The 25,066-nt window shown below is 40.2% G+C and overlaps 1 protein-coding gene across 1 annotated transcript in view; it reads right to left on the bottom strand.

Annotated features, from left to right (window-relative positions):
* RASEF (RAS and EF-hand domain containing) overlaps positions 1 to 25,066 on the bottom strand; it is a gene marked incomplete at its 5' end in the record, with an annotated part of 85,579 nt that overhangs the window by 42,547 nt on the left and 17,966 nt on the right. The window contains 4 exons of the mRNA XM_081236784.1: positions 743 to 820; positions 4,481 to 4,576; positions 8,271 to 8,361; positions 11,679 to 11,825. Coding sequence (XP_081092910.1) covers positions 743 to 820; positions 4,481 to 4,576; positions 8,271 to 8,361; positions 11,679 to 11,825 — 412 coding nt within the window. The remainder of the gene's footprint in view (positions 1 to 742; positions 821 to 4,480; positions 4,577 to 8,270; positions 8,362 to 11,678; positions 11,826 to 25,066) is intronic.

Below are 25,066 nucleotides of genomic sequence, written 5' to 3'. Positions count from 1 at the left end.
CTGCAGGGAGAATATTTAGAGTCACGATAAAGGAAATGTTCATTATTGGTTTTCAACTTTTAGAGTCAACCTGAAAACAAAGAAAATGACGATAATATAATAGATGTAGATGTTATCAGTTTTGGCAACAGAAACTAAAGATATGGTCAGCAGAAGATGGAAAAGGGACAGACAGAAGTTGGAGGAAGGGCAGGGCAATAATACCTCATCTTACAAAGCCAGGGAAAACAGATAAAAGTTGATGTTATAAGAATGCAGGGGGGCGCTTCCCTGGTGGCGCAGTGGTTGAGAGTCCGCCTGCCGATGTAGGGGTCGTGGGTTCATGCCCCAGTCTGGGAAGATCCCACATGCCGCAGAGCGGCTGGGCCCGTGAGCCATGGCCGCTGAGCCTGCGCGTCCGGAGCCTGTGCTCCGCAACGGGAGAGGCCACAACAGTGAGAAGCCCGTGTACCGCAAAAAAAAAAAAAAAGAATGCAGGGGTTAACTATTTAAAATTTAAAGGCCATGCCATTATTGCTTTAAATAAAAAAAGAAAAGCATTTACAATAGGTATCATTGAGGGAAAAAGGCTGCATAAATATAATACCTTTAGTCAGAGGTATTTCAAAGACTTTCTCTAACTGTAGTATTAATTTCTCTTTAAGCTTTTATTCCTGGAACATTGAAATCATAGCATGATTTTATTTAGGAAACAGTAGTCTAACAGGAAATATATTACTGTAAGTGAAAAGTTAATTCTTACCATTGATAAGTCATAAATTTGTTTTTTTAATGCAGCCACATCTTCCTTTTGACTTATGTGTTTTGATTGTTCTTCTAGCTGAAAAAGCAAATAAAGTTGGGCATTTACAAACTCACTTTGAATTGATTTGGTTAAGTTTAGGAATATATGTGCATATAGATACGGGAATTCTAGAAGTCTCCAATTTTCAACATTATACAACCTTATAAATCATTAAATTGTATATAATCCAGAAGGGTTTGAAAATTTGCTTTAACTAATTTAAACATTTAAAAAAGGGGTTTTCTTATTTCATGAATTTTCTTTTTTTTGCCAAGGTACCTTTTTTTTCTTTTTTTTTTAAATTGAAATATAGTTGATTTACAGTGTGTTAGTTTCAGGTGTAAAGTACATATTATACATATGTACTTATGTACAATTACACACATATATATATATTCTTTTTTTACATTCTCTTCCATTATAGGTTATTATAAGATACTGAGTATAGTTTCCTGTGCTATACAGTAGGTCCGTGTTGGTTATCTATTTTATATATAGTAGTGTGTATATTTTTCTTTGAAACAATTGAAAAGCCATTTTGGGGAAACGATTCAACTATCAAGCAATTCAGTCCCCCCTTTTTCAGTTATATTGTGTATGAGTCTGGACCTTTATATTCTCTTAAACTTTATCTGCATTTAACACTTGCTATTCTATATCATAATTACTTATGAGTGTTTTAACTCTCTTACTAGAGTCCAAGATTTTTAAGAGCAGAATTGGTGTCAAAAATCAACTATGTTTTCTTCATGGTGATGTCAAAAAATGCTTATTTAATGATTTAAGTCAATAATATTTAAGTATGGTATGAAGTTAGAGACACACACACAATATTATATAAATACACAAATGAGCTTTACTTCCTGGTTGATTACTGAGTATTACCAGACTAAATTGGCTCAGAAGCATCCCTAACATGGATAACAAAAATGTCTTTCTTACACATAGCTTACATCCCTTGGGAAATGTGGGGATTTGTGGGTGTCCATTAATAGAATATGCGTGCATTGATCAAAATGAATGCGATATTTCATCAAAATCTAAGTATTTTGATGATAGACTTTCTTCATCTTGCCAGATGGCATCAGTGGAAGGTTTTCAAGTGGCTGAAGCCGAAAGAGCCACTGATTTTAAGATCATGCCAATTTCAGAGAAAAAAAATTGTGGGGAAAAAAATGAGTTTCTCAGAACCACTGGCATAAGGTAATGTCTGGCGATTATACTAAATCTGTAAACTTCTGTATATTCCTTTACAGCTTTTAACATGTTCTCCCATAAATTATCTCTTACTCTCTCGCAGAACAACCCTATCAGGCAGGCAGGAAGTCTGGTATAAGTGAGAAAGTACCAACTGTGTAAAGACAGAAAGACAACCCATTGCTTATTAGCTGAGTGACTTTGTGCAAGTTATTTAACCTGGAACTCAGTGTTCTCATCTGTAAAAGTGGGAAGTTTGCACTTTTCTCAGAGAAAGTTTAAGAATTTGATTTTTTTAAATTATGAAGAAGACCTTAATAAGCTACAAAGTCAATAAAATGTCAGTCACTGTGGTTTAGACAGGACAGTTTATTATTAATCCCATCTTACAGATGAGAAGCTAATGATCAGAACGATGAAGCCGGACTTCCCTGGTGGCGCAGTGGTTAAGAGTCTGCCTGCCAAGGCAGGGGATACGGGTTCGATCCCTGCTCCGGGAGGATCCCACATGCCGCGGAGCAACCAAGCCCGTGAGCCACAACTACTGAGCCCGCGTGCCACAACTACTGAAGCCTGTGCACCTAGAGCCCATGTTCTGCAACAAGAGAAGCCACCGCAGTGAGAAGCCTGTGCACCGCAATGAAGAGCCCCCACTCGCCACAACTAGAGAAAGCCCCCCGTGTGCAGCAATGAAGACCCAACGCAGCCAAAAATAAATAAATGAATAAATAAATAACTAAATAAATTTATTTAAAAAAAAGAACGATGAAGCCAATTGTCCCAGGTGTTATAGAAGAAATTGGTACAGTCTTCTTTAAATTAAAAAAATATTTTTATTTTTGGCTGCGTTGGGTCTTTGTTGCTATGCACAGGCTTTCTCTCTAGTTGCGGCGAGCAGGGGCTACTCTTCGTTGCGGTGCACGGGCTTCTCATTGCGGTGGCTTCTCTTGTTGCGGAGCACAGGCTCTAGGTGCGTGGGCTTCAGTAGTTGTGGCACGCGGACTCAGTAGTTGCAGCTCGCTGGCTCTAGAGCGCAGGCTCAGTAGTTGTGGCGCATGGGTTTAGTTGTTAGCTCTGCGGCATGTGGGATCTTCCCGGACCAGGGCTCAAACCCGTGTCCCCTGTATTGTCAGGCGGATTCTTAACCACTGCAACACCAGGGAAGTCGGAAATTGGCACAGTCTTGATAAGGACTCGGGTCTTGTCACTCCTGACTCTTACTGTTCAGGGCCTATTTGGTCTTCATCATATGCTATATGAAAAAACAACTCTGTGTCTCCTCTTGCAAACATTCTCTTAAAGATTTGGATGACACAGAAATAATTGAGGACAGTGACTAGGAGAATCTGTGACTCTAGCATTAAGCAAAGGATTGGTCCATTCAAATTCTGTAATACAAGAATAATATTATGGTCTAATGACCTTTGGAAATCAGATATAAAGTTGACGTTGATAATACTTTTCCAAGAAGGATACTGGGAGAATTCTTAATAATTCCAGAGGTTTGAATTGCAGTAACCCACAAATGCATTAATTGTCACTTAATCTCATTCGGTATAAACACTGGAAGGAGCGTTAAAGGTTATCATATGAACAACCAGAGAAGCAAAGTGATGTGCCTAAATTCACAATGCCACTTTCGGGGACGATTATTTTTTAAGTACCCATTTTCATTTTAGCTAAGGTATTTCCATTAGTTATGGAGACCATCCACATGCAGGAAGTGAATCCAGTATTATGCTGGAGCCAATGTGTGCCAGCAGGCGAGAGCCTATTTATTTTAAGCATTTCTTCCCAAACTCTGCATTCAGTGATGTCAACTTGGTAGCTTGAAATCGGTAATGGTGGGAATATTTATACCATGAAGATCGGCAAATGCTACAAATGCCTCCTCCCTTCCTCCCCTCTCCAGAGCCTGTTGTTAAACATCTACCAGCATACCACTGAGTGAAATGGACCCTAATCATTAGAAACCAAATAGACCAGAGGCCAAAACCAATCACACCTCTGCTTTCATGTCAACAGGTTCTCTCCCACTTCTTGCTGATCAGTGGTCCTCTAGATCTGGAACTTTCCACAGAGAAGAGAAATATTCATTTCATTTAATAAATATTCACTGAATACATATACCTTGCGGTAAGCTGAGTGTAGGGCTACATGACCAGGAAAGACAGTGTCCCTGCTGTCATGAGCAGACAGTCCACTAGACAGATGGGACTTGAGGGCACTTGGTAAAGACCAAGGAAAGAAAACTGAGGTTTGATGGACAACTGTTCAAGGGACCAGAAATATTTATTAGATCTATGCAGAAGATAGGCTGCCCTTAGAAACAGAAATTACAGGCCTTTAAAAAAAAATCCTTGCCAAGGAGTCCAATTTGATTCTGAAATCTGATTTATCCACTGCTTCAATATGATTCCACATGTTTTTAGTTGCTAAAAATGTAGACACATTGAGATACTGAAAGTACCCCTCAAAGTCCAGCTGCCACATACCTACCTTTTTGAGTTTCTTTATTGTCACCTGTAGATCTCCCACTTCTGTTTCATACTGACGCCTGAGGTCACTGAGGGCTTCTTCAGCTTTGCGTTTTTCCTGAAAGAAAAAAAAATGATTTTGTTGATTTAAATAGGTTCTTCAAAATCCTGTAGGTGAGAAACATTTTGTGTCAAACTAAGACTGACCCCAAGTCTCCTACACAGAGATAGTGAGAAGGTAAAACAGAAGTAACCAAACTTTAGATGGCCAGCACTTCCGGAATGGAAACTTACAAGACTGAAAGAGCTGCAGAATCCCACAACCTACATACACACCGTAACCTGGGGTGACACCTCTAAGACCACTACTCAACTGTGATAGAGGGCTGCAGCACATCAATTAACTAGCTAATTAAATACTGCTGTGTTTAATTAAAAGCTATGGCACAATCAAGGGCCCCAGTGCTTGGCTGAATCCTATCATGTCATCAGGACTCAGGAAGGCCTGATGGGTTTACTGTTTTTCCAAGAGTTTACACCTTATCTAAATTCAAACCACATCACCTGCAAATTTCTATGCAAAGTGCTGCCCCATAGGCTGGTACTTCTCATGTGTGTCACCCCTGGTACAGAGAATGGCAAAAGGGCACTCCAGGAGGTCAGGGGCTGCAGCTCCCATGAGCCCAAATATCTTTCAGTTTCCTTTTTCTCTTAACACATTATGGAATTTAATATCCTATGTTCTGTATTCAAAAAAAGTTTTAAGTTTATAACCAGTGGAGTTGAGTGTAATAAGACCTAAATAAATGGAGAATATATCAGGTTTGTGGATTATTCATTATTAATAAGATGCCAAATCTCCCCCAGTTGATCTGTAGATGCAATGAAGTCCAGTCAAACCCCCAACAGGTTTTGGGTTTTTGTTGTTGTTGTTTTTCAAAATTGACAAGCTGATTCTACGGAAATTGAGGACCTAAAATAGCCAATACGACTTTGAAAAAGAACACAGCGAAGAACTAATACTAGACTCATTATGGAACTAATAATTCAAGACATAAAGCAATAATCATCAAGACAATGTAATACCAGCATAAAGATAGACAAATCAATCAATGGAACAGAATGGAGAGCCCAGAAATAAACCCAACACAAATACAGAAAACTGATTTTGGACAAAGTGCAAAGGCAATTCAGCAGAGAACAGATAGTATTTTCAACAAATAGGCTGGAACAATTAGATATGCATATGCAAAAAATAAGAACTTTGATCCATACCTTACAAAACAGATCCTAAATGTGAAATCTAAAACAATAAAACTTATAGAAAAAACACAGGAGAAAATCTTTGCAACCTTGGGTTACGCAAAGATTTCTTAAATATCAAAAACATATCCATGAAAGAAAAAACATATCCATGCTGCCCACGTCCACCGCTACTTTAAATCTATGATGCATTGGACTTCATAAAAATAAAAAAATTCTACTCTTCAAAAGACACTGTTAGGAGAATGAAAAGATAAGCCACAGCCTGGGAGGAAATATTTATAGATCAGAAAATATAAAGGACTCCCAAAACTCAATAATAAGAAAACAAACAACATAGTTTTAGAAGTGAGCAAAAGATTTTAATAGATGCTTCACCAAAGAAGACATAAAATGGTTGCCTGACGAGGGGCAAAGAAGGATGTCACGACACAGGGGCATGGAAACCAACAGTATGTGAACGTACCTTTATCTTGATTGTGGTGATGGTTTCTCGGTATATACACATATCCAATCTTATCATATTCTACACTTTGAGTAGGTACAAGTTTATTGCATGCCCATTATACCTCAATAAAGCTGTTACAATATATTTTTAAAACCCTAACTGAAACAATGGGATAAACACTATATGTGCAAGAGGAGTCAAGGTCAGGAAGAGGTGAACGTGGCTAGAGGACTAGGGGAGGGCACTGGGGAGAAGGGGAGACTTTCCCTGATCTTTGCAAAATTTAGGAAAGTGGAGAGGAGTTATCAAGGCAAAAAAAAACCCAGCTGGAGTGAAAGCAGAGCAATGAGCCAGGCCAGAGCTGCAGGGTGAAGAACTGTGTGCGGGGAGCCAAGGTAAGCCATGCTTAGTGGAGGTGAGTTAGGGAAAACCTTCAGTCAGCGTGGATGTGTTATTCCAGAGACTAGGAGACTGGGGCAGACTGGCAAATAGGTGTCATCCCAGGGCCAAAGCTGCTCTATTGGCAGCAGTGTGCTGAGGTTTCAGAGACCACATCTGTGCAGTGACTCACTAGCCACTTATGCCATTGCTGTGGAACAGAGAAAGATGCCATGTATTCATCACCCCTGTACCAGAGCCAAGGAAAATGAGGAAGATGGTATAATTAACAAAACATGAAGTGATAAGGGGTAGGGCCATGGTCAGGTATCCATCACCAACAACCAGTTTGGGAAGTGCTTAGCTGGAAGAGGCGGAGATTTGATGACAGAATAACACATATGCTTGATAAGTGTGTGATGAATGAATGAATGCACAGATTAAATGGATGGAGAGGGAAAAAGGCAGAAAAAAATAGGATGTTACTGTTTCTAGACTAGAAGAAATAAAGCGCTAACAAAAGAATGGGATAATCATCGTAATAAAGCTGGACCGTGGACTCCGAGCTATTCACTCTGTGAACATGACTTCCAAACAGTTATTAAATGTGTTATTAAGAGATAAGACAACCAAGAGACCCGAAGGCATACATGTAGTAAAGCAATTTAAGGTGAAGAATCTGAAAGGACACAAGGTACGCAGAGCACCGGAAAAGAGCAGAACAGCAATGGCCACGGTGCCCCTACCATACCTCAGGCACTGCTCTAGGCACGCATACAGATCCCCAGGCTCAACCCTCCTTAAAGCAGGTAGGGGGCATTATCCCATCTAAAGCTGGAACAACAAAGGCTCAGAGGTTATGTTATTTTTCCAGTGCCACTGAACTGAGACGGGGCAGAGCCAAGAGGCAAACTAAGGTCTACTGGATGCCAACCCCCAGGCCCTTCTCACTCAATTTTCTGCCTCTCAGAGTTAATGGGGAAAATGAATAGAAAAAAAGGGAATGTTCAACCTGATGTTAGCTCCTCAAAGAAATATGTCTATTTTCTGTTTTCAGTAAACATCAATCACCCAAATATATTTCATAAGGGAAGAAGATAATTATTTCTCCTATGGAAATCACTGAAGGTAGCACCCAACTTTCAACTACAAGAGTTCCTATATTGATGAGTAAAAGTATATCCCATTGTAAAACAACACCAAAATTAGCAGAGAGCATTTTAACTTCATTGTAATCTAGATTTAAAGTAGCGGTGGACGTGGGCAGCAAGACAGTGGTATTAAGGGTGGAGCCACCATCCTTTAGGAAGGCGGGCTCTGCCTTCTCCTTCAGGCCTCAGCTCTCCTGTCCCCTCTTCACAGAGGCCCCTGACCTCCCAACCTGAAGCAGCCTGTCTATCACACATGCCGTTTCTTTACTGTGCTTGTTGCCATCTGAAATTAGCCACTTTATTTGATTACTTACTTACTGTCTCTGTCTCTGTCACTGTCTGTCTCTCTTTCCCTCCCTCTCCCTCTCTCCTCTCTCTCTCTCTCCCTCTCTCCCCCTCTCCTTACTCTACCCCCCCCCCCACACCCCGATAAAACCACCAGCACTAACAATGCCCTTGTTGAGAGCGCCTGTGGCAGTCTGGACTTGCTGCACCCAGAGGATGCCCGGTGCCCTGTCCATAAAAGGTGCTCTGAGGATTCGTCGCATGAAGGGGCCATCCCACAAACTCACGTCTTTCCGTGTCTTGTGTTCTGCAGCCTGAATCCTCTGATCCATTTCCTCTTCCAATTCACTCAATTGCATGGCTGCCTTGTCCTGGGCTCTGAAATTTAAGAGGATGCACACCTTTTCATTATACTCTTGGCCTTGTAACATGAACAGAAAACTGTGACCTCATCTATTTCAAGCTCTCTATTTTACAGATGAGGAGAAACATACCATTTAAAATAATATTCCCTGTTCCTTCCACATAATAAAATGATGTTGGCAATTCGATCAGTTGGGTGTAAAGGGACATTAAAACTAGATATTAAATAAATGGAATAGAGTAGATTAAATGGTATTAAACTAGATTGTAGCAAAGAACAGATAAAGATACCAAATTGCTGGGAGGCTCTCAATAAATTCTGAAAACCTTTTTTGCTGCGATGACTGAGCTACAATCCCAGACAAGAAAAGAACTCCATGGCAAAGAGATGGTTAGATACAATTTTGAAATTTTATCATAGGAAACACACAATGCTAAATGCCATAGTTAGAAGGGAAAAAAAGAAGAGACCTCAAAAATTATTTCTGATTGGTTCCCTAAAGTTCTAGAATGTAGATATAGTTGCCCTTGAGAAAATTCCTGTTTCTTTTATTAATACAATCAATAAATCATATTTCTGTGAAGGCAGAGAATACTGATCTGCCAGAAAGTTAGAAATGAGAAAATTTCGTTGAGAAGATACCCAGATAGTTTTATTTAGCAGTTGTCTAGTATGGAGACACCTGTCACTTTACAATGATTGAAGCTTCAGATTAAGCCCTAAAAATTTTATTTTTTGTTCTTTCTAAGCTCTGTGTCCAGTTATCTAAATTTTCACATGCATATGTCTTGCCTACTCAACTAGATTGTAAGTGACTTGAAAGCAGCCACCATGAGATTTAGAGTCAATTTACTTGGCCCAATGACATGCTGTTAATAAAAGTAGAAACAGGACCTCAGTAGAAGGCCTCTGTCTTCCAGTCTGATAGCTTCTGCTATACCATCCTACCTGCTTTCAACTTATTTACTCCCTTCCAACACAATTTGTTCATGCATTAATTTAATTTCTACATGAGCTTCCAAACAAGCATTGATGGGTGGAGGGAAGACCCGGAAGTAAAATTCTGAGTGACTTATCACTATTTTCTGCTCCTGTTAACTTCCTCTTCACCTTACAGCCTGCCCGAGGTTATGTTAACCAAGTTTGGACAGTCAGCTAGTTCTAGTTCGTTTACAAACACTTGATGTTTGAAATCTAGGCATTATGTATCTCCACAGCAACTTTCGGGGTTTTTTTGGTCAACTCTGGGACTGGGAATAGCTAAGCCACACATCCATTTCTCCCTTTGTTATGATCATTTTTTTCCAGCCATTCCTTCTAGACATCCAGTCCCAAACATCTGGGCATCTAGGACTTCTCCCAAATGTGTTCCGTCTGCCTTTTTCACTTCTGAACAACTCTTTTTTCTTTCTTTCTTAGTTTTGGGGGAGGGGGAGTAAATCAGGGTAGTCTATAATGACACACTGTTTGCCCCAGCAATTCCCAATTCCCAGTAAAGCGTCTACCATGTTGGGAATGTCCACTTTAACCTTAGTCCAGGGCTCCTACCAGGACACTGGGAACACCTTCTTCAGGTGCAAGTGCTGAGCAAAAAGACTGAGGCCCTCCCCTAACCAAAAAAAGAGGTGGGGATGCATGGTCCTTAGTTAAGGATGTAAGGGAATATTTACAGTAGTCACTTAAACACCTCGGCAAGGTCTCTGTCAGCTCAGAGAGCGGCCTTTAGGAGGCCTTGGGCTTAGGACAGAGCCCGACTTCGGATCCCACCCACAGAGCACAGAAGCTGGGAGGAGAGAAGCACCATCAGCTCCACATCACGTGACGCACTCGGTCCACAGCAGAGAGGCCCGGCTGGGAATGAGAGCAGAGGGAAGAGAAGGCCATTCTTTATTTCCCTTATGGGTTTACACAGGACTATACTTAGAGGTTATGTGTGAATGTGTGTGTGTGTGTGTCCCATGTATCTTTGTGTGGGTCTGTGTATACGTACCTGTGTGTGTTCAGGGGAGTTAGTGTGTTTTCACAGATATTCACTGGACTCTTTAAAAACTCAGTATGTGTGTCTGCTAGTCACCCCTCAAAGGAGGCCAAATCTGGGGCTCTGATCCACACCCCAGAATGCTCTACAGAAACTTATGATCTGAGGACCGCCCTATGATCCCACTGAAAGCCTCTAGTAGGCAAACTTGAGGGAAAAGATTGGAGTCAGGAACTGAAAATGTTCACTTAAAAACCCCCTGTGAATAGTTCAACTCTTGTATGATTCTAGGACTATAAAAACAGTCCTATTTAGCATCAGTGTTTTAAAACATTTTCTCTTCTATATTTTAATTACTTCACAGGGCCAGCTAGATAGTTTTATCATCATGTGGAGGGAAAGACTAAAGAGAGAGGAACGGCCTTCACCTGCCCCCATGCAAATGGGGGGCATCCTATGAAAGGGGCCGTTTACAAGTGCTGGGCAGAGACCAGTGCGGTGCACAGCACACTGGGAGCTGCTGGTGGCAGAGCACATGAAGGTGAGAAGCATCTATGGGGCGGAACACCCAGGAACTGTGACAAACAAAACGCCCTCTCTCCCAATATATGCCAAAGGAGTGTGGTCTTCCAGGGAACAAAGAGGCTGATGTTTGGATTGCAACACATATAAATTCTCTTTTGGCACTGGGTTGCTGTTAAAACCAATAAGATATCCTATGTAAGCCAGCTGTGGCTTATATAAACTGTATGAGAGTAAGGGTTCAACAGTTTTTAGGCTTTCAGGTCAAGCTGGTGAGGAGGGTTAGAGAGAGGGAAAGAAACACTGCCGAGTACCCACCACGTGGTAGGCCCAGTGCCAAGTGCTTCACCTAAGCCTCACTATGAGGTCTCCACACCCCGAGGATGTGAATATTTACAGCCTCATTTTGCAGATGCAGAAGCTGAGACTCAGGGAGATTAAGTAACCTGCCCAAAGTCACTCTTCTGTCAGTGACAAGGCCAGGCTTCAAATGGAGTCTGCCTGCCTCTCTGGATGAAAAGTATACTGTATGTTTCAAGTGGCTGGATATAAGATAACGAATCTCTTTGAACTGTTCTATATGGAATCACAGGCCTTGAAGGGTTTATATGATAGGATCATGGGGACCTGCTGATGGATTGCTGGCTGACCCTACAAAGTACTGTCTGACTCAGCTTCCCTCATGCTGGCTTAGTTTAGAAAGCTCCAGATTCCTCAGGTTCGGGTCGTCCCCCCATACCATATGATAATGCAGTTCCATTTTTGTGCCACTTGGTCAGAGAGCCAGTTAAAGGACCCCTTCTGCCCCTTAGACAGGAAAGACTACAATACCTCTTCACTGCGATGGCCAGGTTTTCCATTTCTGTGCTTTGAAGTTTGATCTCACGGATAAAGTTCTTTATAACATGTTCATATGGCTGAATTAGTCTTGGCTCCACGAGGTTGATGTTTTGATACAAGGTACTAACTTGCTCTTTTCTGCCAAAAAAATTAGATTAAAAATTAAATAAAACCGAATAAAAAAAGTCAAAATTTCAGAATATTTTTTAGGAAAGAGACACATAAGAACCAAGGAAGAAAAATGTAACAATAGAATGACCAGAATGGAGGGAAGATAGCAGTCAGAGATGCTATTGCACTATTCTTCATATTATTATTATATTTTTAACAGTGGAACAGCAACTTCATTTTTTCCCCATTTTTTTATTGAGATATGACTGACAAATAAAAATTGTACATATTTAGGTTGTACAGTGTGATTTTTTAAGGTGTACAATGTGATGATTTAATATTAGAAGATGGAGGCCAGTGAGGGCAGTGGACATGCACAGGGAAGGATTGATAGGGAAGGATTTTTTTGTCACTGCTGGGTTTTTTTTCTTTCATAGAAAGTTAAATAGATTTACAGAAAAAAAGTTAGGTAGCAAACTAATTACTTAATAATATGTCCCACCAATCCCTATAAGACATACTTCAGACTTTATGATCATAAAAGTACATATACCTATTGTTTTATAGTCAGTTAAAAATTATTTCATATATATTATATTTATATGTGAGAGTCCTCATACTTGTTATTATTAACATTTGTAAAAGACAAATATTTCAGAGTCATTTCAAAAGAAAACCTGGTAAGACTGGGCAGCTGTTCTGCTAGGGGATAAAGGAGTGAGTCAGTGAGGCTGGTGGTGTCCTTGACTCAAGTTTGGGAGCTGATGTTCTGGGTGATACAGAGATAAGGCCATGTGAAGACAAAGTCAGACCGCCGTTGACAAGCCAGGAAGAGAGGCTCTCACCTCCAACCCTGCCAATACCTTGATCTCAAACGTCCAGTCTTCAGAATGGTGAGAAAATAAATGTCTGTTGTTTAAGCCACCCAGTCTGATATTTGTTATCAGAAATATCTAGGCAATCATAGCAAACAGTGAACATTTCCAAGGTCACATAGTGACTGAGTGGCAGAATTGGGATTCAAACTCAGTCTGATACTTCAGATCACATGGTTAACCATTACATTATATTGCTTCCCAGTGGTGTTAAACATCTGAACCTTGGCAGAAGAAATGGGATTCAAAATCAGTACACAGAACTATGAAACACTTCAAAATGTAAGGTATATATTAACCCAAAGCTTATTTAGGCATGGCCCTGAGGTGTGTCCACGTAGCTATAAACTCTCCCAGCTTTTCTCTTAAAAATAAACTGCTTGGGGCTTCCCTGGTGGCGCAGTGGTTGAGAGTCCGCCTGCCAATGCAGGGGATGCGGGTTCGTGCCCCGGTCCGGGAAGATCCCACACGCCAAGGAGCAGCTGGGCCCGTGAGCCATGGCCGCTGAGCCTGCGCGTCCAGAGCCTGTGCTCCACAGCGGGAGAGGCCGCAGCGGTGAGAGGCCCGCGTACCGCAAAAAAAACCCCCAAAAAACAAAAACAAACAAACAAACCAAAAAAACCACTCAATGTGTGCAGAGGCCAATTATGATTGAAAAGAACTGCTCAACTGAAATATTATTAATAAACCTGCAGGAATAAGTCACTTTATTTGGTGATATAAGACATAGAAAGTTGCCATCAATCTTCCTGTCAGAGCTGAGTACAAATACTGGCTACAGTAGTGAGCCATATTTATTAAACAGCAGAAAAAAAAAACCTCTATTCTTACATTGTTCCATGTAATTTCAATGTACAACAGGATCATTAACTTCCTTGTCTCTTGTCATTTACTGACCATCAGCGGTATACAAAGCATAAAAACTTTCTCGTTAATAGGGACCTGACTGTCAAGGATTGCCATTAAGATACTGTCACCAAGAGTCCTTGTTTCTTGGCTAACTGCACAGCAATAAAATGTTCAGAAGCAGATGTCTCTGAAAATTCCCTGAATTTCTGAAAATGTCTAAAATAAGAAAGGAACATAATGTTTGTAAATTCTCTTGAGTCCTTTGCTGGTCCTGGTATTACACAGAATTTCAGGAATAGTTTACAGTGAAGTGTACAAATAGATTAATTATAGAAAATGTCTGCCACTAGCAGGAAATAAGTTACATGGTTAACTGTTGTGTCAGAGGCTAGCTGGATACTCATCTATGCTGCTTCTTTTTATAGGGCACACAGGGGAGAACTGACTCCTCAGAACCCTGGGCAGGTAGGTTGGAGCCATGTGACTAGTTGTGGCCAAAGGAATAGGAGCAGAAGTGATGTGCATGCCACTTCCATGTTTGGCCCCTAAAATCCTTTGTAAGATCCTCAGCTCTTATGCATTCTCATTATCCCTCTCTCATATCTATTTCTCTCTCTCTCTCTTTCTCCCCTCTCCTCCCAGCCCTCTCCTTCTCTGCCTCCCTCCTCATTTCCTCATCCTCATGGCTGAAGTGAAAAACTCCAGTATGGCGAAACCATGTGATGAAATATGTTTGGATCACCACACGGAGGGAAACTGCTCGGGAAGGATGCCTGACCACATCAATCTTCCCAATATGAGAGAAAGAAATGTTTCCATTTTGTAGAGCCTAAGGCTTGGAAGTTCTTTGTAAAACTCAACTTGAACTTAAAAAGTTGGCTTCATACTTTCCTAAATTTTTTTTTTTTTGCAGTACGCGGGCCTCTCACTGCTGTGGCCTCTCCCATTGCGGAGCACAGGCTCTGGACACGCAGGCTCAGCGGCCATGGCTCACGGGTCCAGCCGCTCCGCGGCATGTGGGATCCTCCTGGAACGGGGCACGAACCCGTGTCCCCTGCCTCAGCAGGCGGGCTCTCAGCCATTGCACCACCAGGGAAGCCCCCTAATTTGTTTTTTTAATCATCACCTTCCAGATTAAATTACTTTCTTACCTCCTTCCTTGATAGCTTCATATTAAATAAATAATAAAACTTCTATGACCAGGGTGAGTCTTTACTGCCACCATCCATTCTCTTTCAAGGGAATAAAAGACTATTCTGAAGCATTCATATAGTGAAGCAGACATTTATTAAGCACCTTACATATGCAGTCCCAGCAGTGATCTCAGCTTTTAAATGTACTATTCACTTAATCCTGACAACAGCCTTATGAAGAAGTTATCACTAGTATCCTATTTACCACAGAGGAAACTGAGGTCAAGAGAGGTAAGTATCATTCTGGTATCGGAGCTAGGATTCCAATTCAGCCCATCTGGCTCCAGAGGAACTAGCTCTTCATACCAAAAGTGCATCCCAAGTGCATGTCTCCATTTAGAAAACTTTGATGTACCAAGATTTTTTGAAAATTATTTTAGAGGATAGGTATTATTGCTACAAGCACCATCTACATTACAAAGGGACTCCTTTAAGGAATGAAGGCACAACTAAGATTAAGATGAGATAATCTGATCAATTCTTATTTACCTAAAGCTATTTGGGGAAAGCACTACCATACACAGTGAGGCACACTCCCTTCTCCCCCTCCTTTTGTCTGCTTGGTTCATTCGATCCTTATCTGTGAAACTAGAGAACCATCTGGATTATGTCTAGAGACTGCAATGCATTGCACGTGGCGATTTTCACACCTGTTGCACAAAACAAAACAAAAACAAAAAATACTTTATCTTAACAAGATAATACGTGGTCCCTCTATGTAAGATTTAAATGCTCTGCCCTGTACAGGCAGCTAAACACCTATGGATTCTTTAGCTCAACAGACTGGGTGCCATTACTTGGTACCAAGACAGTCTTTTTGTTCTGTTCCCGAGATTATAGGAGTCACCAGTCTCTCCCAGTGTCCTTGCTCCTGACGTCAAAGGTTAAACAAGCAGACCACACAATGCTGCACACACAGCTCTGTTTTCTCCTGACCCTCACCCAGGGTGGTGCCTCTGGGTGCTGAAAAGGGTGCCCGGTAGTGACAAGACTTAAGTCCAGGGCCTCATATAAGACAACTATGCTTGGATTCACAAATACCATGCAAACCTGTTTACAGGTGTACTAGACAAATACTGGGTAAAGATTAAGGGTCAGGTCATACACGTTAGTCAGCCAAGATGAAAAACAGTCTCTGCTTCTGTTCGGAGAGAGCCACTCACGCTAAAAATAATCTAATTTATATCTTAAGGAAAGAGATCAAATGAAATGAGAAAGACACACCCTGGATTACCAACTGGTTTTAGATGTTTAAGATCTGAGACTTTTCATCTTTTTGTTCAATAAATTACAAGACGATTTGTATGAAAGAGAGTGATAATGGCAAACTGCTGATGAAAAATTCACAACTTAAAATTTTAAAATGATCCCTGGGAAACAAGCATTGTAAATTGCAAATATTCCCACTGAAGCTGAGAGATAAATTATCTGAATTCAGGAGGAAAAAAATAGGTATAATTAAGATTGGTAAAAATTTTAAATGTCACACACTTCCATAGGATTTACATTTTACTTAGAAGAGCACATATTTATCGATGTTTATGTATTTGTAATGTAGTAAGGCCAGTATTTAGAATGCCTGGACACCTCTGGTCTTAGGACACCCCCGGGAAATAGTCAAGTGCAGTCAACATCATTCCAGGCTAAAGAACACAGTGACCCAGTAAGGTTGGTAGGAAAATTGGCCCTTAGAGTCAGAGTCTTGCTGCCTTAAGCACCGAAATAGAGAGGTAACCAATTTATTCAAACTGTAAGTTACATAGATCTAAAACCCTAAATGGTTGTCTGTAGACAAAAGCAAATAGTATTAAATGTGTACATCATCCTACACTAGGGATGGCTGGAAGAAAACTGACGCTATGACCCTAACATCTGAGCACGGGAAATTAAATATCCAGGCCATCCAAAGGGCACTATGTTAGATCGTGTAAATAAAATGCTAAGAAACATACTGAGTATCTTCCCTCACTAGGCTCACCAAGAAGATTAAGTACAAGATGCTCTGATGGCATAGAGCAGGTGAACATGACGAAGCCTTGCAGTTTGATGACCTGGAAGATGAGTAGATGCCAACTAGGCAGAAGTGGGGTGGGGGTGGCCTGTTCCAGGAACCAATAACCATAGGTTGAGGGGTTTGAGGGCAGGCGAGGGGCCCGCAGCAGTTCCTGTAAATGGAAGAAGCTGGTGAGGCTGAAGAGCTTAGAGTGGGGGAGGCACCAGCAGCACCAGATTGGGGGAGAAGTTAGCAAGAGCCAGATGACTGCACAGAGCCTGAAAGCACAGGAAAGACATGGAAGAGGGGCATTTATTCTGAGAGGGTGGTAAGGCGCTGGAAGGTTTAAAGGAAGAGACAACATGATCAAGTGTACATCTTAACCATTCTCAACTTCTCAAAGTTTTGGCTGCAGCAGAGAATTAAGCGAAGGATTTTGAAACAGGTTTGCAGATAGGAAGGTAAATCTAAGTCTACTGTAATTTAATCCAGAAATGTGGGACTTCAGGAGTTTTCACTACCTTCTACTTTCCTTTATTATAGAATGTGTAAAAGTATAGACAACTAAAATCTTATCATATCGACAGATCAATGAAACAGAATAGAGAGCCCAGAAATAGACCTACATAAATATAGTCAGCTGAACTTTGACAAAGGAGCAAGGACAACACAATGAAGCAAAGACAGTCTTTCAACAAATGGTGCTGGTACAACTGGACATCCACATGCAAAATAATGAACCTAGACACAGATCTTACACCCTTCATAAAAACTAACTCAAAGTGGATCACAGATATGAATGTAAAATGCAAAGTTATCATACTCCTAGAAGATAAGCCTAGGAGAAAACCTAGATGGCCTCAGACAGGGCGATGCCATATTAGATACAACACCAAAGGCATGATCCATGAAAGACATAATCGATAACCTAGACTTCATTAAAATTAAAAACTGCTCTGCAAAAGACAATGTCAAGAGAATGAGAGGATAAGCCATAGACTGGGAGAAAGACACATCTGATAAAGGACTGTTATCCAAAATATAAAAAGAACTCTTAAAACAGTAAGAAAAACAACCTGATTACAAAATTGGTCAACCTGATTACAAAATTGGTCAAAGACCTTAACTGACACCTCACCAAAGAAGATATACAGATGGCAAATAAGCATAAAAAGGATACTCTATAAAAATTAATAAAAAAGCAACTATGCTCCAATAAAAATTAATGAAAAAATATAGTCTACATCATATGTCATCAGGGAAATACAAATTAAAACAACAACAAACTATCACTACACACCTATTACAATGGCGAAAATCCAGATCACTGACAACACTAAATGCTATTGAGGATGTGGAGCAACAGGAACTCTCATTCATTGCTACTGGGCATGCAAAATAGTACAGCCACTTTGAAGACAGTTTGGCAAATTTTAATAAAACTAAGCATTCTTTTACCATATGATCCAGAAATTGTGTTCCTTGGTATTTGCCCAAAAGAGATGAAAACTTATGTCCACACAGATGTTTATAGCAGATTTATTCATAATTGCCAAAACTTGGAAGTGACCAAGATGTCCCTTAGTAGGTGAATGGATTTTAATAAACTGTGGTACATCCAGACAATGGAATATTATTCAGCATCCAGACAATGGAGTATTTTTCAGCACTAGAAAGAAATACGCTATCAAGCTGTGAAAAGGCATGGAGGAACTTTAAATGCATATTACTAAGAAAAAGAAGCCAATCTGAAAAGACTACATACTTTATGATTCCAACTACATGACATTCTGGAAAAGGAAACACTTGGAGACAGTAAAAATATCATTGGCTGCCAGTGGTTGGAGGGGAGGGATGAATAGGTGGAGCACAGGATTCTTAAGGCAGTGAAATACTTTGTATGATACTATAATGATGGCTACATATCATTGTACGTTTGTCCAAATCCACAGAATGTACAACAGCAAGAGTGAACCCTAATGTAAAGTAAGGAATTGGGGTGATAATGATGTGAAAATGTAGGTTTATCAATGTAACAAATGTACCACTCTGGTGGGAGTTGTTGATAATGGGGAGGCTGTGCATGTGTGGGAGCAGGGGGTGTATAGGAAATCTCTGTACCTTCCTCTTAATTTTGCTGTGAACTTAAAACTGCTCTAAAAAAATAAAGTCTTTGGGCTTCCCTGGTGGCGCAGTGGTTGAGAGTTCGCTTGCCGATGCAGGGGACACAGGCTCGTGCCCCGGTCCGGGAAGATCCCACATGCCGCGGAGCGGCTGGGCCCGTGAGCCATGGCCGCTGAGCCTGCGCGTCCAGAGCCTGTGCTCCGCAACGGGAGAGGCCGCAACAGTGAGAGGCCCACGTACAACAACAACAACAAGTAATAATAATAAAGTCTTTTTAAAATCTGATAGTTTATTTCTCTTTGGGAATAAGGATAATGAGTATATTCCTATTCAGGTGACACCAACTGATCTTTTTGGCTGCCCTGAACAAACCATACTGTCATTTAGTCAGTTGAGGGGGAAAGGCTTAGCCTCTTTCCCCCTTACAAGTTAAGTGAAAATGAATGATTTCAAAATGTACTCTTATTACATAGTACACATACTTTCAGAATAAACCTCAACTGACTGGAAAATAAATTCCAACAGCCAAAATCCAGCTGTGCTGCTAGAACAGGGCAGCATCAGTTCTCTTTTGGAGGTTCAAGTCTTGCTTTCCAGACAGGATGTACCTCTGCCCACTAACAGCCTCACACTGGCCACCTGTTTCTCACAACAGGTTTTGCTCTTCATTAACTCAGTTACAGAATGGTGATCTGGCTCTCCCTTCTAGAGAAAACAAACAGTGGTTTATTCAACCTGGTGCCACTAACCCCACAGACTGGGAAACACAGCCAATCCAGTGGCCTGGGCTTTTCTCAGCTGTTTTGCTGCTGCTGAGTCAGAGGATGATCTAGCTCAGGTAATCAACCACTGTTGCCTACTCCAGGACCCCCAGCCCAAATACATCTCCTGCAGGTAAAATTCCTCCTGGATTCATGTCACCCTGAAAAAATATTTTACTTGCCTAAGTACTTATTTGGGAAACACTTCCCAAAAGGTTTTAAAATGGAAACTTCCTGGAAGGTGAGCATGTTAACTAGATTTATGCAAAGTCTAGAAACATTTCAAATTGCAAATTGCTTCCTATTTAAAATCACTGAAATTTAGTTACTGGGAGTTTGCCAATGGAGGGAGGAAGACAGAGCCAGCAAGAGGCACTGTGCTGAAGGTTTAAGGATGGCACACTTGAAACAGCTGAGGGCTCCTGAAGCCAGGAAGGAGGAGTGCACGGGGTAAATGTAATGGCCTGGCTAAATTCACATGCTTCCTCAGCACATCCTGGCCTTGTGACCCATGGTGAAACACTTAACCTCTTGAACTCCAGTTTCCTCAGTTATAAAGTGGGTAGAGTACTTGAACCTACCGCGAAATGTGAGGATTAACCCAACTGGAGCACAGACAACAGTGCGAGGCATGCTGTAGGTAATTGATAAACATTAGCTATTGTCAAGCTTCCTCTCGACTCCTCTACCCCAATGAGTTAGAGAGAAGTCGGTGGTTATCTCCTGTCTGCTTCTATGTTGTGTATTGGAAAAGGGCTGAAAGGAAGAAAGCCGTGTGGTGTGGAAGCCCCTTGGACTGAAATGTTGTCTTATGGGGCCAGGGCAGGGGACACCGAAAAGTGAGAGTTGGGTCATGCTCTGAGGTCAGTCTGCAAAGCTTATATAGTCCAGGGGTCAGTAAACCTTTTCTTTAAAGCACCAGATATAAAATATTTACCATCCCTGTTGCAACTACTTAACTCTGCCATTGTAGCATGAAAGCAGCCATAGACAACAATCAACGAATGAGCTTGGTTGTGCTCCAATAAAACTATTTACACAAATAGGCAGAGGGCCAAATGGGCCTTACTTTGATCCCTGTTATAGTCTATTAGCATAAGGCCCTGAGCACAGGAATGGGGATGGGGCAATGCAGACCTAACCCTTCTGTACCCAGGAACACAGGCCTTTGCTCTCACCCTGTCCCTAAGTCCATATCAAAGTTTTTCATTTATGGACATCACATTATCAATGTGCTTATATATGTAGACAGTGGGCAGGTATATGTGGGAATATGTGTCTTTATTTCAGAGTTCTTACTTTATAATGCACATTCACTCTCCCAATATTTCTATCAATTTACCTTGAGTCAAGTTAAATGTAGGCATTTAATCTAGTAATGTTAGTGCAACTATGTGTATTATAGTTATTTTTCACTGAAAATTTCTATTTTGACAGGAAAGATAGGGGTTGGGGAGAAAATAAAGAGTGCCATATCAGTTTCTATGCTAAATTTTCCCTTTAGACAGCATCTATCACCTTCCCAGTTTTGCCAGGAACAATTCCAATTTAAGCCTGTTGTCCTTTAGCATTTATCCAGAACTTCCCCTTTTCTGTAATCAAAAAGTTGCATTAACAGGTAGTAATTGTTATTAAACTGTGTACTAACTATACATTAAAGGTTTTCTTAAGCATTAAAGTCATTAACAGCTGCATTAAAATAAACCAGGGTGAGTTAGTGGATGTGCGCTTTTTACCTTCAGCGTTCACCTGGTAGCGTGAGACATGTGTGCAGTGAAAAGGCTTCTCACTAATGCGCCGCTAAATCAGAAGACCATCAGTGATAAACCCATCTCTCCTTTCCTGACTCTCTCTAGATACAATGTAACTAAGACTTTCCTTTCAGGAGCAGGAAACAGGAATACTCACTGATAAAACAAATTAAGCTTGGACAAGAGAAGCTGGAGACAGATAACTCCTACAGGTCTCGATGGTGATGGAGAAAGATGGAGGGGTCTGACTGCGGGCCACCTGGAAAACCAGCCAGTTGTGCCGCTACCCGCAGATAGATGCACAGTGCTGCCGGGCAGCCATTTGGCCACATCAATGGGAAATTGGGAAATTACAGGCACAGTGTACAGGAAATAGGTACCGAAAACACAAGTTGGAGAGTCCTGCCACAGAGCAATAGAAAGTAACTAGAATGTTTTCGCTACTGTGATTTAACCATTTTTAGTGTGTTTTAAATGTATAACCAGTTATTTTACTGGATGGTAAAGCTTTTACATTTTGCAGTAAATCCTTTTAGCAGCAATGACCCCACAAGACAAACAAAGATGCATGCTTAATAAAAAGTTCAGTACCAAATTTCCTTTCCTCAAGAATGATGGTGATAACCGTGTAGCTTGCTTGAAATATGTAACTGTCACAGCCAAGAGGAGCCTCAGGAGACATGACAACTAAGTATAATGTGGTGTCCTGGATGGAATGATGGAACCAAAAAAAGGATATTAGGGAAAAACTGAGGAAATCTGAATAAAGTATGGAATTTAATTACTAATAATGTATCAATATCATTTCATTAATTTTAACAAATTACTACACCAACGCAAAATGTTAAAAATGAGGGAAAGTGGGTGCAGGTTATATAGGAACTCTCTGTACTATCTTCACAATTTTTCTGTAAACCTGAAAACATTCTTTAAAAATAGGCTTATTAAAAGAAAGTTTGTCAGCATTTATCCTCCACTATAGTGAATTAGAGTGATATCATTAACCACATGAACCAGAAGACACAAATCTCCTGAAGAAGCATCAGCATCTACATCTTTTAAATTTATATTCTGTACCAAAATAAAATGAAGTTGAAAAGGCCTACAATTTTGAAGCATCTAAGTACGGGAAAATGTTCAAAAGAGTCATAAATGGAGATAATTTATTTTACAAGTCTTGTCTTATAAAAGCTAAGAAACTTGTCAAAGTATTTGTCAAAGAAAGTACTTTGAAGGGAGGTAAAAACAGAACTTGTGACAATCAAGGGCTGAAATATTAACAAAAGTCAATATTCATACATGTCAGTACCAAAAAAAAATTGAGAATATCCTCTGTTTAGTAGAATCTGCTCTAACCTTATCACAGGATTTGCTCTTGAAGTGCTCTTCAGCCCTTGTACACAGAATAATTTTCTTAATTAAAAACATGACCCACAGAGAAGAGTCAATTGCTGATGTCAACAATTTCAAATTTAATAATCATAAAATGTAACTCCAAAGAAGATTACAAGCAATTTTATGGAGGAAAAAAGCATAATAAGACCACATTGGAAAAAATATATATTCTTCAGAAAAGTTTTAGAGATAGATGAATAATCAACAGATTAAAATACTTAAATATTTTCCAAAACTACTCTGCTTTGCAATTTTTAAATGTTCACATATTTATTAAAAGATTTTCTTTGCACTAATGTACCTAAAAATTTTTATATATTTTAGAAATAACTTTATTTTTTATTTATTAAAAAAATTTTATATAGAACTGTTTTATAGGACCACATATATAATAAAAGCAATTTTCAGACAAAATAATATTTCAGTAATATTAGATAATTTTAAGTATATTAGATCTCATTTTATTCATAGGAAAATTCTGGTTTGGAGAACCAATTTTACAGCCACTCTACTTTCCTATCTCATTTCCTTCAAACGTCCTATCTTCTAAACACTCTTAGGTGTTCACTGTCCTCGAATATTTTGCACAGTGCCCAACACACAATATATAAATTTTCAAAAAAGGAGACAAATATGTTATCTTGGTTGATTTCAAATTATCCCATTCCTTAACTATTTTTTTTCTCAATTTTTGAGACTGAAAAGAGTTGGGAAACAGCTTTATCTCTCCCTAGTCAAAGAATATTTTAATCTTACTCTATGATCAAAACCAAAACTTTCTGTAACTCCTATCTAGAAATCAAACTCTGCACATCAGTCAAGGCTCTCTCAAAAGTTGCCTCTTCCATGAAGCCTGCTCTGAATGATTCAACCACAAGAAATCCTTCCCATGCCACATTTTATCTGAAGCTCTATATACTGAGTTTTTTGTGGATGTTTTATCTTTCCAGTTACCCTATCAGTCTCCACATCCCTTGCAGCACCCAGAGATATGACCAGCAACAGATCCTGCATTAATGAATGAATGAGGCCGGAGCCTAGGGAAGGCGGACACAGTGCGGGGTGGAGTGGAGAACGTGGAGCTTTGTACTGGATCTGAGGCAGGCTAAGGACTCTGCCTCACGCAGGGTAAAGAAGACAGTGGTGAGGAGGGAGCAGATGAGACTGGCTGGGCACAGGGTCAGGAAGGAGACAAACTAGTATATCTGATTGCCAAACTGAAAAGGGTCAATTCCCTTCTGAACACAGTGAGAAAGGAGAGATTCTAGAAGCACACCGGGTTGCATCTAAAATCTACATGCAAGGGCATACACTCCTCTTCAACCTGCTGGCTGCCTTTTGCCTTGATTTAATTTTCCCCTTTCTCCTTTCACACTGTTTCCAACAGGGAAGCAGCCAATATCTGCTATATAACATACACTAAGAAAGCTGAAGAGAGTCAAAAATCATCACTGGAGAAAATGTCCTGTGGGGATTTCTAACTAATATTTCTGATACACAGAGACCGCTTCATTTTCTTCCACTTCAGATTTGTGTGTTTGTGGGTTGAGGATGCTGAAATCAGAACTCCATCCAAGCTAAATGGCTAAAACAATATGGTGAATCCTAAATATATTTCAATAATAAATTAGGATGCATTTTAAACAAAATAATGTTTAAGTTTATAAATATTATTATATATATGTGAGTTTTAAAAACAAATTAAATCACATGATTTTATGAAGATCAACATGGACTTATTAAAATATTGCATTACATAGATAACCCATCACCAGCTTCTATAGAAGATAAGGATTTGCTTGTCTAAAATCTCCCAAAGACTTCTTACTATATACCACAGAAACATGAGTACCAGCAAAGAACTCATTTTCTCTCCTAAAATTAGCATATTCTGGGATATAAGTGAATTCTATCTGTTCACTCAGCAGTAAACTTTTTTTAATTTAACTTCTTTATTGGAGTATAATTGCTTTACAATGTTGCGTTAGTTTCTGCTGTATAACAAAGTGAATCAGCTATACATATACATATATCCCCATATCTCTTCCCTCTTGCGTCTCCCTCCCTCCCACCCTCCCTATCCCACCCCTCTAGGCGGTCACAAACCACCTAGCTGATCTCCCTGTGCTCTGCGGCTGCTTCCTACTAGCTATCTGTTTTACATTTGGTAGTGTATATAAGTCCATGCCATTCTCTCACTTCGTCCCAGCTTACCCTTCCCCCTCCCCATGTCCTCAAGTCCATTCTCTACATCTGCGTCTTTATTCCTGTCCTGCCCCTAGGTTCATCAGAACCATTTTTTTTTTTTTAGATTCCATATATATGTG

The sequence above is a fragment of the Mesoplodon bidens genome (genome assembly GCF_964165515.1).
Source record: "Mesoplodon bidens genome assembly, chromosome: 6".
Classification (NCBI taxonomy): Eukaryota; Metazoa; Chordata; class Mammalia; order Artiodactyla; family Ziphiidae; genus Mesoplodon; species Mesoplodon bidens.
The sequence above is the reverse complement of the archived record's forward strand: the minus strand, read 5'-3'. Positions and strand labels throughout refer to the sequence as shown.